The 16,674-nt window shown below is 40.3% G+C and overlaps 1 protein-coding gene across 2 annotated transcripts in view; it reads left to right on the top strand.

Moving 5' to 3' along the window:
* Positions 1 to 10,260, top strand: part of INPP5J (inositol polyphosphate-5-phosphatase J) — a 44,039-nt gene extending 33,779 nt beyond the window's left edge. For both annotated transcript variants that reach the window (XM_075276629.1, XM_075276628.1), the window contains 6 exons: positions 490 to 599; positions 4,781 to 4,964; positions 8,367 to 8,504; positions 8,579 to 8,665; positions 8,767 to 8,871; positions 9,068 to 10,260. In XM_075276629.1, the coding sequence (XP_075132730.1) occupies positions 490 to 599; positions 4,781 to 4,964; positions 8,367 to 8,504; positions 8,579 to 8,665; positions 8,767 to 8,871; positions 9,068 to 9,556 (1,113 nt within the window). In that variant the 3' untranslated portion in view covers positions 9,557 to 10,260. The remainder of the gene's footprint in view (positions 1 to 489; positions 600 to 4,780; positions 4,965 to 8,366; positions 8,505 to 8,578; positions 8,666 to 8,766; positions 8,872 to 9,067) is intronic.
* The last annotated feature ends 6,414 nt before the right edge of the window (positions 10,261 to 16,674 follow it).

The following is a 16,674-nucleotide window of genomic DNA, read 5'->3' as shown; positions in this document are numbered from 1 at the left end:
AACGTAAAACACGTTCAGAATAAGCGGCGTATAAAGCAGTTCCATTCATTTCTATGGGAGCCGGCATACGAGCGCTCCCCATAGAAATGAATGGGCTGCTTTTTTCACTACGAGCAGTCCCATTGAAGTGAATGGAATGTGCCCGCGTGTACGGCTCGGCATGAGCAGAGCTAGCCGTACACGCGGGCACTTTCCATTCACTTCAATGGGAGTGCTCGTATTGAAAAAAGCAGGCCATTCATTTCTATGGGGAGCACTCGTAAGCCGGCTCCCATAGAAATGGATGGGAACTGCTTTATACGCTGCTGATTCTGAACGTGTTTTACGTTCAGAATAAGCTGCCGTTTACGTAGTGTGAATGCACCCTTAGTGTTCTATGTCTGACTGTATCCTTTGTAAAAAAAAAAAAAAAAAAAAAAGTGAGACCTTTCAACTTATCAAATAAGAAAACATGTAAAACTGCCTAAATTTATTAATTCTTCCTTACAGTTAAACATGGCAAAATCATGTGAACCTGTGTTGTCTGGCTTTATGGAAGGGCCCCTGACCTTCCCTCCCACGTACAAGTATGATGTTGGAACCAACACCTATGACACAAGGTAAGCATGTGTGTACAAGAACAGGATTCATTGACAGACTTGTACATGTCATCAGCACTAGCATTTTAAAATATATTTTACAAATTGTGTGCAAAATGTTTTAGGACTCGTTCAGGCAGGTTTATTTGGGCTGAGCCAAATACATCAATCTAACTTGGCCCAAATCTGTACCCTTGTCAGAGTCCCATTTGTGAAAACCTGGTCTGTTTCTTGTTTCTATAATTGGAGGACGTGGTACCACAGGCACAGGCCCTAGGAATAGAAGAAAGTGTTGGCTCCACCAAAGTGGGCTAAACCCTATCCACAGGCAGGAAGTGATTCAGTTCTAGCCTACTGTCCATAGGAGGCAGACATGTCCTGTTTGCAAGTCTTATTTTGGTCTGCTTTTATTATTTTAGTTTTCTTTATTTTCTTTTTCAGGTTACAGGGGGGCCTTTAGTGTGCTCCATATTAGTTGTACCCCTCTGTTGGTAACCAAGCCTGTGTTTCCTCAGCTCTGGTCACCAAGTGTCCCTACCTGTCTGCAGTCTTAGCTGGAGTGCCAGTAATCTTACTTTTAGTATGAGTTTACCAAAATTGTGACCCTCCGAGCATCCGATAACATTGACTTCACTCCCTGGATCCCCTCCTTGCTAGACTCTATTTCCAGTGGCCCCATCTTCCCGCTGCTTATCACCTAATGTCCCTCTAGATACACAGCCTTCTGTAGTACTGTGCCCCTTCAAGCCCCATATGCTACATTACAGCATCCATTTATGTTAGTGCCAGCCATGCTTCCCTGATAGGTGCCCTTATTGTGCCACTTCTGGGGAGTCACTGGGCTTCTATCCTCTGCAGGTGAAACTCTCAGGCCTTTCCTACCATTTCCTCTTTTTCAGGTACCCTCTGCACTGGGGTTCTCCCTACTTCAGCATGACTGATCTAATTTAGTCCCTGGCTTCTGCTGAGCGTAAGCCACATTTAGTGCCGCTTCTTCCCTGCAGTTCAGGTTTTTTCACCTGATGGAAGGTTTCCTCCTTTCTCGCTCATGACAAATTCTGAGCACATATATTATAGGAATGGAGGAGACTTCTGTGGTGGGTCCTACAGACTAGTCCACTTTCCCGCTGGGCCACAGTCTCTCTTTTCTCAGCTAAGTGTACACCCAAGCTATATGGTTCTTCTGAACTCTCTGAGCTGCAGATTGCGCCTCTTTGAACTCTCACAGTGGGCACTCCTTATGGCCACCTTGCAGTATTCTCCTTCCCTACCTACCTGGTCTTGTTGGGTCAAGACTGTTCTCCCGATCCTGTGATCCTATGCCATGTGCCTTCTCCTTCTTTCTGGTTGGAGTCTGTTCCTTGGTCCCCTTACCCAGGCTCTGTATACATTTCAGTCCTTTGTCTCCCATCTGTCTCCCAGCTGAGTTATGGGTTTGCTATTTCTGCAAGGTTTTTTTTTGCCTCTGGGCCTCAGTGTGTTAGTGTTGATGGTTGCCCACTGCCCAAGTATATGCTGAGCATGCTTCTTCAAGCGTGACCCTCATTTTAAACACTTTTACCTTCACCCTATTTAAGGCTATTTTGGCTACTTTATGGGCCTGCTCCTGGCCTTCTCCACCCTTCCGGATCTCTTGCCCCACCTCATTCAGAGCTGATCTCTTAACCAAATGGCTCTTATTGTTCCCGTCTGTGGATCTTGCATTCTGGTTAAGTCAGTAAGCCCTTGTTAACTACTTAACCCCCTTGGGTTCCCTCTGCAATTATCACTCTCTACTGGGTGACTAGGTGGTCTAGATATTAGATAGTGCTCTGTGTGCCCCTTATCAGGTCTAGGGGGCTCTCCAGCCCCCTCTCCCTTTTACGAACATGGGGTAATATGAAACCTCAACAGCTTGATGGCAGTGGACATCCATTTGGTCCATCTTGTCTGCCTTTGTTTTTGGCTTTTCTTTCTTGGGATCTACTTAACTTCTTCTTTTTCACAGTATCCTTAAATTCTCTTGCTCTTTCCTTCCTTCCTTCCTTCCTTCCTTTTTCTTGGACAGTATCTGCTGCAGACATTTTAGTTCCTCAGGGTTGCATCTCAACCTTCTCACTGCTCCAGTTTCTTATGCCTCTGTTGAGTGTTCATGCAGGGGTTTGGCTTATTGTGTTAGAACATTAGCAAGTTCTAGCTGGTTCTCCATTTTCTTCAGTGAATCCTAGCTGGGTTCCCCATTCTTCCGTAAATGATGATTTCCGTTTGTGGCTATTAAACATTTTTATCCTCTGGGTCGTCTTCAATATTCTCGCCAGGTCATGCCGGTCCAGAACAGGCTTCCTCCTCTCTGTGAAGTTATGGCTGATCTACCTCTTGTGCTGTTGGTCGGCTGCAAGGCTTTTTCTCTTCCTGCTCTCTGGGACTAATTTAGGACGTCCCATTGTACTTTGTTTCTCAATGATAGAAATGAGAAAATAGCATTTTTGTAATTGCCGTAAAATCTTTTACGTTTTATTCATTGGGGGACAAAGATCCCATACTCAGCTTTTTCTGTTCTTGACTGTTGTCCTTGATTTTTCTTCTTGGGCTCAGGACATATTAGTGCTTGCTCTGTGCTTTCTTCTCCTATTTCTGTTGGTACAAAACTGACTAATTTCCTACCTGTGGAGAGGATATATCCCACTTGGACGGAGCCAACACATTCTTATATTCCTAGTATCAGCCTCCTAGTGGCTAGGCTTATATCTATGGTGCTGTTCTCCCACCCTGTTCCCCAATGAATACAACAAGAAAGGGGTTTTATGGTAAGTACAAAAATCCATTTTTTCCATTTGTGAGCTGTCCATCAGCTATCCATGTGATTTTCCATCCGTTTTGCAAAACAGAAGGAGTTTCTTGTTGGCACAGGCTACTGATAAAGGTCACTACACTGAACAAATGCAATTTTCAGAGCCGTCTATGAGCTCCCTTTAAAACCGGACCTCACATCTAATGCATCTTTTTACGAAAACCATTGAATTGAATGAGTTTATTCTTTCCAAAAAATGGACAAAAGTATTGCATGCTTCTATGTTTTTCTTTTTTTTACTGTAGAATAGTGGTTTGGATAAAAATGGATGTGCAAGCCATAAATAGTACATGGACAGAAATTACAAATGTGTGAATGATGTTTTAAAAGGGTTTCTCAAGGCAAATGATATTGATAACCCAGTACCCCCATTGATCAGCTATTCTCACCTGCTCTTTTCTCTGTGTACTGGCTGTGCTCAGTTATTGCTGTACGGTTCATATACAAGTGAGCAGGAGTTAAGCAGCAGTAACTCAGCATGGCGACTACACCAAGAACAGAGCTGTCTGCTTTTGGCTTTGTTCTCTGGGGGTGGTCAGGGAGTGGTGGAGGGTGCATCTGGTTGAGGGTACGGTTTGGGGCAGAATTTGGGTTGCAGGTCCACCCCACAAGTAATATTGCCCCCCTTCCATGTATAATAGTCTCCTCACAGTAATGCTATTAACTGCGTGGAGCACTGTTTCTGTAATAGTGCTGTAATATCTCCTCACACAGGTAACAGCACCACCACATAAGTTATGCTGTTACCTATAAGGGGGAATTATTTCTTTAATGGTTCACTAATAGCAACCCCCCACAGGTAATAGCTCCCACCCCCACATAAGTAATGCTGTTACCTGTGGGTGGGAACTATTACTGTAATAGTGAGCTAATAGCACCCCCATAGGTGATAGTCCCCTCCTCTACATACCATTCAGTATTCTGTTGCTCTGTATAGTTACATTGTACAGAGCAGTGTTGGAGTGGACGGGACCTTCTTTTGCACACAGCCTGGTCATCTTCTATTTTCTTCCCACTGAAAACATAGAATAAAGGGGTCAAGGCTCGGACAAATAATTATACATTTCAGAGCACAGGGGAAGATTGTCTGAGGGATCCTGTGGCCCAGTACCAGGTGATCAACTGTCCAGTGTTTGGGAACCTCTGCCCTAGACTTTAAATGGATCAGCAGTTCAACATACTTGTCCATTGTACCCACTGAAACCGCAGATAATGGACTCTATTCTTATGATTGGTAGGGGTCACAGAAGTTAAGACATTTAGTCATTCAGAAATGTATCAGTTTTCCTGTGCATAGGTGATAAATTATGATACTAATGTTACCTAGTACATTCGACTTATCTTTTTCTATATTTATTTATGTGATGTTCAGTTCTAAGAAGAGAAAGCCTGCATGGACTGACAGAATTCTTTGGAAAATGAAAAATCCAATTTCCCAGTCAGACACCAGCAGCTGTATGTCTGAGGGCCTGTCAGTGACGCTTCTAAGCTATGGATCTCATATGCAATACACAGAGAGTGACCACAAACCTGTATCTGCCATTTATTCTGTAAAGGTGAGATTACAGAGATTCCACTCCAGACAGAATTTGTTGCAAGATTCTTTATTAGAATTGATGTACATGAATAAGTAGAGTATCATGCAAACAATGCAGCCAATGTCATACTAGATGTCTGACAAGGGATGATTCTTGAAAAGGAGAGCGATATTGAAAAAGGTGTCAGAGGTTAAGATGCAATATCAGGGATCAAAATTCAAACAAATTTTTTTTTTGTCAAAAACAAAGGCAAGTGTTAAAGAGGGCCTTCCGTGTTCTCTGACGCTGTTGGTGTTATATACCAGTAGAAAGCTAATGCATAAATTTTGGCGGTATGTGTCAAAGTTGCAGAGATCTTGGTGCTGTTCGTTTTGGCACCGATATCCCTGCACTGTCAGAGGGGCTGACTTTACAACCCAGCATCATTGCTGGGTTGTGAGGAATGTCCCTCATGACAGTACAAGGCTATAGAAGTACCAGTGCAGAATTCAGTGCACTGTCAGCTTTCTTGTGGAGTATAACACTACCAATGTCAGAGGACATAAAAGTTTCTCTTTAAACTAGACTAGACAGTTGAACGATGTTTTGAATTTGTCATTCAGTATTACAGTGATTTTCAACCTTTTTTGAGCCGCGGCACACTTTTTACACTTAAAAAATCCCGGGGCACACCACCAACCAAAATGGCACAAAATGACACTAAAACAGTACATATTATACATATAGTTAATAATATAGATTCTAAATGGTTGATTCTTTGGTTGAAATAAACTGCCGCAAAATCTGCAACAAAAACGCTGCGTTTATGCAACGTGGGGCCTCAGCCTTACGCCTTCTGCATACAAGTGGCACGCATGTGGTTTTCACTGATATAAACATTAAAAATTAATTGACAGGGCCACAAATGCAGACAGATATAGGGTATGTATAGGACAGATATAGGGTAGGTATAGGACAGATATAGGGTATATATAGGACAGATATAGGGTAGGTATAGGACAGATATAGGACCTGCTCTATAATTTTCAGCTCTTCAATTTGGCCCAGATACACAGCCACAAAAAGAATGGCTGTATATATGGGTCCTTAGAAATGTATAGGTCTGTACTCTTATCCACAGTTGTGTATAAAAAGTCTGGTCATGTATATTACAGGTTACAACTCAATGTGCCTCATATTAATAGCAGTGAACCCCATCCTGTCCCTCACATTAACCCCCTGTGTGCTTTACATAAGGGATACTGATATGTGAGACATATGGAGGTGATAATTAAGTAAATATCTTCATTATATAGTACCCCCATATGTCACACATGTTATTAACTCTTATGTGAGCCACACAGGAGTTAATATGAGGGACATGATGGGGTTAATTGCTATTAATGTGAGGCACATGGAGTTACTAAAACTAAAGTAATAACCCCAAATGCCTGACATTAATGAGAATAGTTACTAACCTGGTGTTTTCTTTTACTTTCACTTTGTTCAGCTTCCTCTCCTCCTCTCCTATTCAGGGCTGCAGACGGCAGGAGCTCCTCCTCACGTGTAGCAGCAGGTCCCTTATCCTGTGCAGTGAGAGGCTTATCTCTGATTGGTGGGCAGGGAGTGAAGGGGGCGTGTCCTACACCTCAGCTCTAGCTAGCAGAGCAGTGAAGGGACGCTCCGTCTACATTTACACGGGGACTGGCTGCTGTGCCAGCAAAATAGGTCTCCCGTGCCAATCTTGGCATGCGTCTGGGGAACTTTCCCCGCGGCACACCCGACCATGTGTCACGGCACACTAGTGTGCCGCGGCACACTGGTTGAAAATCACTGCAGTATTAGATACTTCTGATTAATCTGCTACAGTTTAACTTATCACCACATATTGCAAGAAAAATATGCTGCATAAAAAGCTGTGTCAGTATTTTGTTTTATTTTGTCTCTAACAGACCTTTGGAGGGCATTTCAACATTTTATTATTTTATTGTATTGCTGAGTTTTCCTGTAACTGGGACTAATATGTTACAGGCAAATAAATTTCACTAACATACACGGCTGGGCTGATCTCTGGCAGCTACCAATGATCATATGGAACTGAAGCAGGAAGCATCATGGCCTCTTCCTGCACTGTATAAACATTGCTCATTGAGCACTGTTTATATGGTGATTTTGAAGTCAAGGATGGTAATAAACTGCCCCTGTCTTCTCTATAGGGAGTATGACTATCAATGACATTTAAAGAGTAACTGCAATTTCAATATTTTTTTGTAAATGAATAGTTTAAGTGAATAGAAGAAATTTTGTGTTAGATGTTATCAGAGGTAAGTGCTTCTCTCTTGCCTGGTTAGGTGTTAATATCACTAAGAGAGATCCATCTTCAGCTTGATGACAAGCTGCAGTTCATAGAACTCAATGGAGAGGGTAGAGGGAGAAGGAGTGAATGAGAAACAGAGAGAATCAGTCATCATGGAGAAGATTACAGTAAAATATCTCAGGGGTGGCCATCCATTGTCATAGCAGCGTAGTGCCTATTGAAGGCTTGTTACTTTACAAGTTCTATTACAGGCTGATCTAGGCAGCCTTTAATATGAATGCGTAAAAAACAAAGCCCATAAGAAAGTCAAACAAATGCAGTTTTTCTCCCCATTCTGAATTATATTTCCAGCTTCCCAGTACATCGTATGGAATATTTAATGGTACCATTACGAAGTACATTTTGTCCCGCAAAAATGAAGCCCGATACAGCTATGTGAGCGGAAAAATAATAAAAGTTATGGGGTTTGAAAGGCAGAAATCAAAAAATGGCTGCAGTTGGAAGGGGTTAAATTTGGTGATGTTTAAAATTACTCCATATGAACCATTTTATTGCTAACATGTGCTTTCACACTTTAAGCTAGCTAACCGATATAAGTAATGTAATGTATTGCACCAGAATGGCATACAGTATGTGAAAGTATTAGAAAGGTATGTGTACATCCTTTTGGCCACGCGGTGCATTTGACTATGCATATAATGCAGAATATAATAAATAACACCTTCAAACACTGTCAGCCTGTACAGCAAACAATAAATGTCTACTTCAATATGTAATTTGCATTTAATGTACCCAAGTTTAAAGTTACAACTCTGCTTTTCTAGACACCTGATTGGCAAATCTGCCCGGTCATGCAGTGACATTTGCACTGCATCTTTTTCACTGACTAACTAGACTGAGCTGCAGAAATTGTGGTGACATTTGTAGTAGTTGTACAAGTTTAATGGAAATCACCCAGTTTTCCCAGAAATTATTAGTGACATTGTATGTAGGGTATAGTCACTTGCTGCAGATTTGTTTGAGAAATTTCAGTCACTATGCAATTCAATTGACTGGGGTTTGCAAAAAGCAACCTCAATTGTACTGATGCTATATAGCCCTAACATATGTTTATATTCTCTCAGTTTTCTGCCTGTCTTGCTGCCCCACTGGTGCACATTTGGGTACGTGATGAGTGGATACTGCCTGCAGATGCCCGTGTCACCTATCGGTGGTCTCCAATTTACATGAAGAGTTCTTGGGATTGGATTGGACTTTATAAGGTAAGAATAGTATCTGTAGTTTATCTCATAAACTCCAGCAGTTGTTTTTACATCTGATCCTGTCCTATTTTTAGGTTGGGTTTCGTCATCATAAAGATTATGTGTCCTATGTGTGGGTGAAAACAGAAGATGATTCAGAGGGAGGAAGATACCAGCACCAGGTTAATAGCTCGCACATTCTGTTGTAGTGCAGCAAAAAGCAGTGTGAATGTATAACAGTATTTGCAATGTTTGCTTCTCAAAATTTCTGTTCTTAATCCAGGTAATGTTCAGTGAAGAATCACTCCCCAAAGGCACTGGTGAATATCTTCTTGGCTACTACAGTAATAATATGAGCACCTTAATTGGGGTTACAGAACCCTTTCAGGTGAGTATGTGCCCTTTCCTATGTCATAAATATTGCTATTGGTTCATCTTGATTCATCATATGGATTTTTTCATTCTGATTATTGTTATGGAGTCATGGACTAATATTCCTACACTACTATATGCTGTGAACTGTATAGAAGAAACTGTAAACATAAATTTTGTGTATTTCTGTTTTCCTTTTCTCTTTGTCCAAGATTTCTCTACCGGGCTCCGAGCCAAGCTCAAACTCTGACAGCTCAGACTCCAGTTCAGAAGATGATAACAGCACACAAGTTCTGCTCCGGCCCAAATCCCGCAGTCGCAGCCCCAGTCCGGCAAATGCTCGTTCCCCAAGAAGCAGAAGTCCAGCACTTTCACGCTTACACGACCTTATCCTTCCCAGTTCCTCTCGACAGAAGAGTCGCAGTCCATCCCCATGTAGGGCCAAAAGCCCCAAACAGGAAAGGCCCCAAAGGCCACGATCTCGTGGACCCCAAGGTAATAAAGTCCACAGTTCTCAAGTGTCCCAAACTATTGCTGTGCCATCTGTGAGGCCAGCAGCTGTGGGCCAGGGCTTTAGTCCTAAAGGAACAACCCCTCTCTCACCTAATTCACTTAATAGAGACAACAGAATGATCATTCCTGCTCCTAAACAAAATACAGACTCACAAAATCAAGTTCAGAGTCTAGAGAAAGCAAAGTAGAGATGTCATGTTATCCTTTGCATTGATATGAAAATGTATTGGTTCATTAAATAGTAAATCAGATGTTATTTTATGACACTACAACTACTATCTTGAAATTTGAGCCAAGTGTTATTGCAGTACTCAAAGATTACCACTGGGTGTCCTTATAGGCACAATAAAATCAGGTATACAGACGCACAGTAATCTTGTCTACATACTTGAACCAGTCATATGTAGATATGAATAGAAAATTTAACAAATTGATTTACCGTAAAGGATTTTTCCAAGCTGAAAATATTGATGATTTCCTGAAGATCAGACACTAACATCAGATCTCTGTAAGTCTGACACCTGACAACTTCATGAATTAACTGATATACAGAGGATGGAGCAGGAAACTGACAGCTCTGTGTAGTGGCTGAACTGAGTTACTGCAGCTTAACTGCCATTCATATGAAGGGAAACTGATCTGCAGTACCTGGTTTGGTCACTATACAGCTCACAGAACTGTCTGCTGCCTGCTTCGTTCTCTGTGTATCAGCTACTGAGCAGAGCTGATCCAGTGTTAACCATCACAGATCTGATATTATTAACTTATCGTTAAGATAGGTCATCAATATTTTTAACCCAAAAACTCCTTAAGGCTAAGGTCCCACATTGCGGAATCGCAACTTTTTTATGCAGATTTTGCAGCAGTTTTTTTGAGCTAAAGCCAGGAATGGATTGAGCAGAAGATAGAAGTAGAAGAACTTCCTATATATTTCCTATTCCTGTTGTAGCCATTCTTGGCTTCGGCAACAAAAAAATGTGCAACAAAAAAAGTTACGTTTATGCAACGTGGGGCCTCAGCCTTAAGGTTTACAGGATAAGGAAAACTCTCAAATCTTACTTACCAATTAAAAGTGACTGTGTGATAAGGAATTCAGATGGAGTTGTAGAGAGAATGGCTGCATAGATGGGTACACAATTCTATGAATTTATTTCAAATATGTTCTATAAGGTTTTAATGCATACACAAAAATATTGTCTGATATGTATCTGGATATTTTATATTACGTTTCAGTATGTATTGTAAGATTTATCATCTTAGTTTGAGTGGGACCCCAAAATATTTGTACCCTTCTGCCCCTTCACAGTCTGACCAAATGTGCCATACCCACTTAACTGCCCTTTTGTTGCACTGTTGTTTTAAAATGTGTCCTGATATTTTGTGAGTAAGAGAAAGCAATCTGTATGGGTATAAATAGTATCTAGCTGCATTATTAGACCTGATTTGTTTGTTTTTTTGTATTTTTTTTTTAGGGGGTAGGGGTGTTGGGTATTGTTTCAGCACTAAATGTTTTAATACATAAAGTACCCTTCTATGCTGTATGGTGCAATGCATCCACATAGTAAGGTCTGCACATCATGTGGTCACATTCTTGATGTTCACAAATTCTTAAGAAACTTTTTTGAGTGTTTATATCAGTTGCACAGGTTTGCCTCTAGGGAATTTGCATTTTTACACAATATGGTAAAATTAGAAAAAATGTCTTTGTTGGAATTTTAGCAGGATGAATAACTGAACATTTACATTGTAGTTAGTATATACTCCATATGCACTGAGATTTACTGGTTATGGGCATGATATACTTACCGATTTTCTTTTTCTATATAATACTTGTTCAGTTCCTCCATAGTGCCTCCTGCAAACCTCTTGATCACTAAAACAGTGACAAGAATGCTCAAGTATTTATTTACAGTAGATGTAGAGTGTACCAAACAAGTGTATCAATCCCAAATCCCTAAATTTGGCAGTGGAAAACTCTATAAAGGAATACAAAAGGTGAATCTTCATTACGTCACGTTGACATTAAGACATATTACTCATCTGCCCTACTTTCTTTGTTTAAAGCGGTCTCATGTAGGGTGCTTTCACACGGAGTTAACGTTCCGCTCATTCTGACATATAAACACGTTCAGAGTGAGCGGAGTAAAATAGAATCCCATTCAGTTCTATGGGTTCGGTCTTACGCGCACTACCCATTGAACTCAATGGGAAGCTTGCTTTTTTACCTTTTGCTATCAATGTGATATGCGCGTATCACATTGAAAGCAATAGGTAAAAAAGCCTCCCCTTCAGTTCAATGGGTAGCACGCGTAAGACCGAACCCATAGAACTCAATGGGATTCTGTTTTACTCTGCTCACTCTGAACGTGTTTATGTGTCAGAATGAGCGGAGTGTTAACTTCGTGTGAAAGCAGCCTAAAGCGAGATGCCCATTGGCTATGAAGGATTGCGTGGATGCTACAATTGGCTTCCAGTAGACTGGATAGTTACATAATTCTCATCACTCTTATCTCTTGTCTGCACCAGTCCTACCAATGATATCATACAATGAGTACCACAGACTTTTATGTGTTAAAGGTGATTAAATCCATTAATGTATTCAGACAATACAGTCATAGTTGCAGTCATGTAGATGTACATCAGTGTTTGTAGGGTAGGTACAGAAGTTCAGATACTCTTTGTAAGAGCACTGTATTTATATTACTGCTTTAAAAGATTACTAAACTTATGCATATACAGTTTGTACATATACAATACTGTGCAAATATTTTTGGCAAGTATGAAAAAATGCTGCAAATTAAGAATGATTTAAAAAAAAAAGAAGTGTTAGTAGATTATTTGTACCGATTAATAAAATGCAAAGTGAAGGAATAACACAGAAATCTATATCTAATCCATATTTGTTGTGACCCTCTGCCTCTAAAATATCATTAAGTATTCTAAACCAAACAGGGCTATGGAGTCAGAGTCAGAATCAGGACCAATTTTGGGTGAAGTTGATAAAAAAACAGTTACCGAATCTGGCTTCAAAATAAAATGATTAAAGGGATTGTCCGGGATATATTCTAATTCTTCCCCTATACTAAACCCCCTCCGCCTGCCTAACCTCTAATTTACTTGTATTTTTTAAAAAAAAGTATAATTACCTATATCCCTGGGGCTGTTATGTGACCACCCCAAGGACACTTTCTGATAATCTGGAGACGTTCAGTTTGACTGCTTCCAAAACAGATCATGACCAGTACTCTCCTTCCCATCCCCATCAATACTTACATGTCTTGCTGTGTCTGGGATGCCTCCTCCTCGCCTCCTCTCTTTCAGCGCCTGCGCAGTCTGGAGGTTATTGGAAGACATGCGCAGCAGAGATGGCAATCCAACTCTACTGTGTAGGCCTCACAGTTATTTCTGGTCTGTGCACTGCATCTCCACGCTATGCATAGGAGCCGTCTCCCACATTGGAGACTAGGTAATTATGATGCTATGGGACAAGCGGTGGGCTTAGTTACATGAGAAGGGCTATCAGTGGGCAGGATAGTTTAGTGTAGTTTAGTTAGGGAGGGGATGGCCTAGTAGTGAGTGGGATAGCTTAGTGTAGTTTAGCTAGGGAAACAGGGAGGGGGTGTAACACAGTGAGGGGGAAGCAGTGACAAGGAGGCAGCATGGAAGGTACACAGGAAGTTACATAGTAGGAAGCTACACCTGTAAACAAATGCAGAAGATACCACAGACACCTAGAAATCACTGCTAACACTGCTAAAAGTATATGGGTGCACTTTAAACCCATTAATAGAACTAACAGACCTTTAATTTAAAAAAAAAAAGAAAGATTTTCTTTTGTCCAGAAAACCCCTTTAAGGCCGTGGCCCCACGTGGCACAAACTCCATGGTTGGGCTCCAGGGAAAGAACGCTGCATATTACAGTCACTGTAAGGTGGATTGGATTCTAGAGAATTCCATCCACACCTTGCGGAAAAATATACAAAGCTGGTACGCTGCAATTCTCAAAACCATCTTGCTTTTGGAAATCGCATTATGCCAATTATACCTTTGGAAGTGTTGGTGGTCTCCCTATAGGTTTAATGGAATTTGCAGACTTGGGTCCATTCACACGGAGTAACGCGAGGCGTTTTTTGTGCTTATTTTGTGCTTATTTTTATGGCCGTAAAAAAACGTTTCCTTTGAGTTCTATAGTAAAATACGTCGGTATTTTTACGTCCGTAATTTTACGTCCGTAAAACGTAAAAATAAGCACAAAATAAGCACAAAAAACGCCTCGCGTTACTCCGTGTGAATGGACCCTTTCTGTGAAAAGTGCTGTGGGAAAAACTGTTGCCTCTGCATTTTTTCCCACAGTGATTTCCCTTAGCCTAAGGGTGGTCACATCAAAGATTTCTTCATTTTTGATTTATCTTTTGTTCATTCACTTGTGCAAATTAACAAATATAAACTATTAAGCCTACATTCAGGCGACCAAGAGTGTTAACAGCTAAGAAAAACATCCATTTTTCACTGTCATTTTGCAGCCAAGGATCTGCCATTTTAAAGACCCCTTATATATTGCCCTAAGGTGCATGGTGATCACCCAGTCCTCACTTCAGGTACACACATTATGGCTTGGCTTCAATAAAACTGCTTCATTTTACAAACTGGAGTAGTAATACATAGCTAAAGATAGGCTAGTGCTGAGTGTTCATAGGGCTACTGGACCGACATAGGAAGTGTTCTGTGTAATAGGTAAAAGGTTCCTCATCGGGACAGCTTACTGTGATTCTGGTGATTTACTCTGCAACAAATAGGTTTCTGCATTTTGGAACAGAATTTCTGAGAAAAAAAAAGCAAAGAATATCCTAACAAGTCTGCTAGGAGAGACGATGAGTGTCCTGCCTACCACACCAACACACAATGATTGACAGCTTTCTCTATATCAGTGTATGTACACATAAGGTTCTCACTCACTGTGTTTTTGGGGTCATCAGGACTGATCGATAATTCATAGACACTTATTATACATACACACAAACGTGTAATGGGAAGAGAGAGAAATAATGGATCTATAAACCCACTGCAGTGTATGTGTGGGATGTGTGCAGTGTTTTTACTATTGGCATACTCAGGACTCCCCTGTCCTTTTTACTCAGAAAATCTGCTTCAAATCATAGAGACCTATATATAACATCCCTCATCCCTCTATCATATAAACCTGTATGTCTCACAGCTCTGCTTCTACCCCTTTATCATAGAAACCTATATATAACACATTTCAGCTTCTATCCCTCTATCATATAAACCTATATGTATCACAGCTCAGCTTCTATCCCTCTACTGTATAAACCTATATATCACACAGCTCAGCGTCTATCATTCTACCATGTAATCCTATATATCACACAGCTCATGTTCTATTCCTCTATCATATAATTCTATATATCACAGATCTCAGCTTCTATTCCTCTATCATATAAACCTATATATTACACAGCTCAGCTTCTACCCCTTTATCATAGAAACCTATATATAACACATTTCAGCTTCTATCCCTCTACCATATAATCCTATATATCACACAGCTCAACCTCTACCATATAAACCTATACATCACAGAGCTCAGCTTCTATCCCTCTACCATATAATCCTATATATCACACAGCTCAGCCTCTACCATATAAAACTATACATCACAGAGCTCAGCTTCTATCCCTTTACCATATAAACCTATATATCACACAGCTCAGCTTCTACCTATTTATCATATATATCACACAGCTCAGCCTCTATCATATAACCCTATATATCACACAGTTCAGCTTCTATCCCTCTACCATATAACCCTATATATCACACATCTCAGTTTCTATCCCTCTATCATATAACCCTATATATCACACAGCTCAGCTTCTACCTCTTTATCATATATATCACACAGCTCAGCCTCTATCATATAAACCTATATATAACACATTTCAGCTTCTATCCCTCTACCATATAACCCTATATATCACCCAGCTCAGCTTCTATCCCTCTATCATATAACCCTATATATCACAGAGCTCAGCTTCTACCCCTCTATCATATAACCCTATATATCACACAGCTCAGCTTCTATCCCTCTATCATATAACCCTATATATCACACAGCTCAGCATCTACCCCTTTATCATATAAACTTATATATTACACAGCTCAGCTTCTGTCCCTCTATCATATAACCCTATATATCACACAGCTCAGCTTCTATCCCTCTATCATATAACCCTATATATCACACAGCTCAGCTTCTATCCCTCTATCATATAACCCTATATATCACACATATCAGCTTCTACCCCTTTATCATATAACCCTATATATCACACAGCTCAGCATCTACCCCTTTATCATATAAACCTATATATTACACAGCTCAGCTTCTGTCCCTCTATCATATTGAGCTTTCAAGACAGGGAACACAATTCACATGATAGCTACACATTAAACTTATATATTACATGCCTAATAGGAAGAAGGACGTTTTACATATGTAAATATCAATCCTATTAGTTGCCTATCCGAAGAGGTAGGGTAGAAGAAAAGGAGGGTGGGACTTTGATGAATCTGAGGTCACTTGTTAACTCAAAAGAATCTACAGGCAGCAATGACAAAAATCTTGTTTGCAGCTCATACTTAAACAAATGATGTCACACGTGAAGAAGGTGAAAGCAGGACAAGGAAAGACAGTATGTGAAGACAACTTTTACTATTGAGGGAATGGTGTTTCAGACAATTTAGTAAGTCAAAAAAAAAATAAAAAATCACCAGAGTGTCCCTATAAGTGCAATAGTCATTTAAACCATGCCATGAATAAGATGTACTGTATACAAAACATAAAATCAGTAAATAGGATAAATGAATTATTAGATGAGCTGAGAAGTAGAAGAAAATACTTACAATTAATTAATCATAGAAAAGATTATATCATGAAAAACTTTATTACCAAAAATATATATGGCGCATTAGTCAGAGAGAACGTAATTGTGGTATTCTTGTATAGCTAGTATAATAAAATACTATATGGTGAGTGTAAAGAACAACTTAATGTCATTATGTGGTAGTGACAGGAATTCCCATCATAGTTCTCTTATCTACATTCTAAATCATAGTTGTCCAAGTACAGCATGAGATGCCATAACCCGTAGTAGAAGGCTTTCATACAGTATGTGCCGTGAGGGGGCTAGCCCCGTTCTAGAATTTCTGCAAATCTCCACAAAGTCTTTTCTTTGCAATCCGAATTTTTGCAGTATGTTTTTTTGCTCCAATTCCATGACTGTTC

Source organism: Leptodactylus fuscus, chromosome 1 (genome assembly GCF_031893055.1).
Source record: "Leptodactylus fuscus isolate aLepFus1 chromosome 1, aLepFus1.hap2, whole genome shotgun sequence".
Lineage (NCBI taxonomy): Eukaryota > Metazoa > Chordata > Amphibia > Anura > Leptodactylidae > Leptodactylus > Leptodactylus fuscus.
The sequence above is the reverse complement of the archived record's forward strand: the minus strand, read 5'-3'. Positions and strand labels throughout refer to the sequence as shown.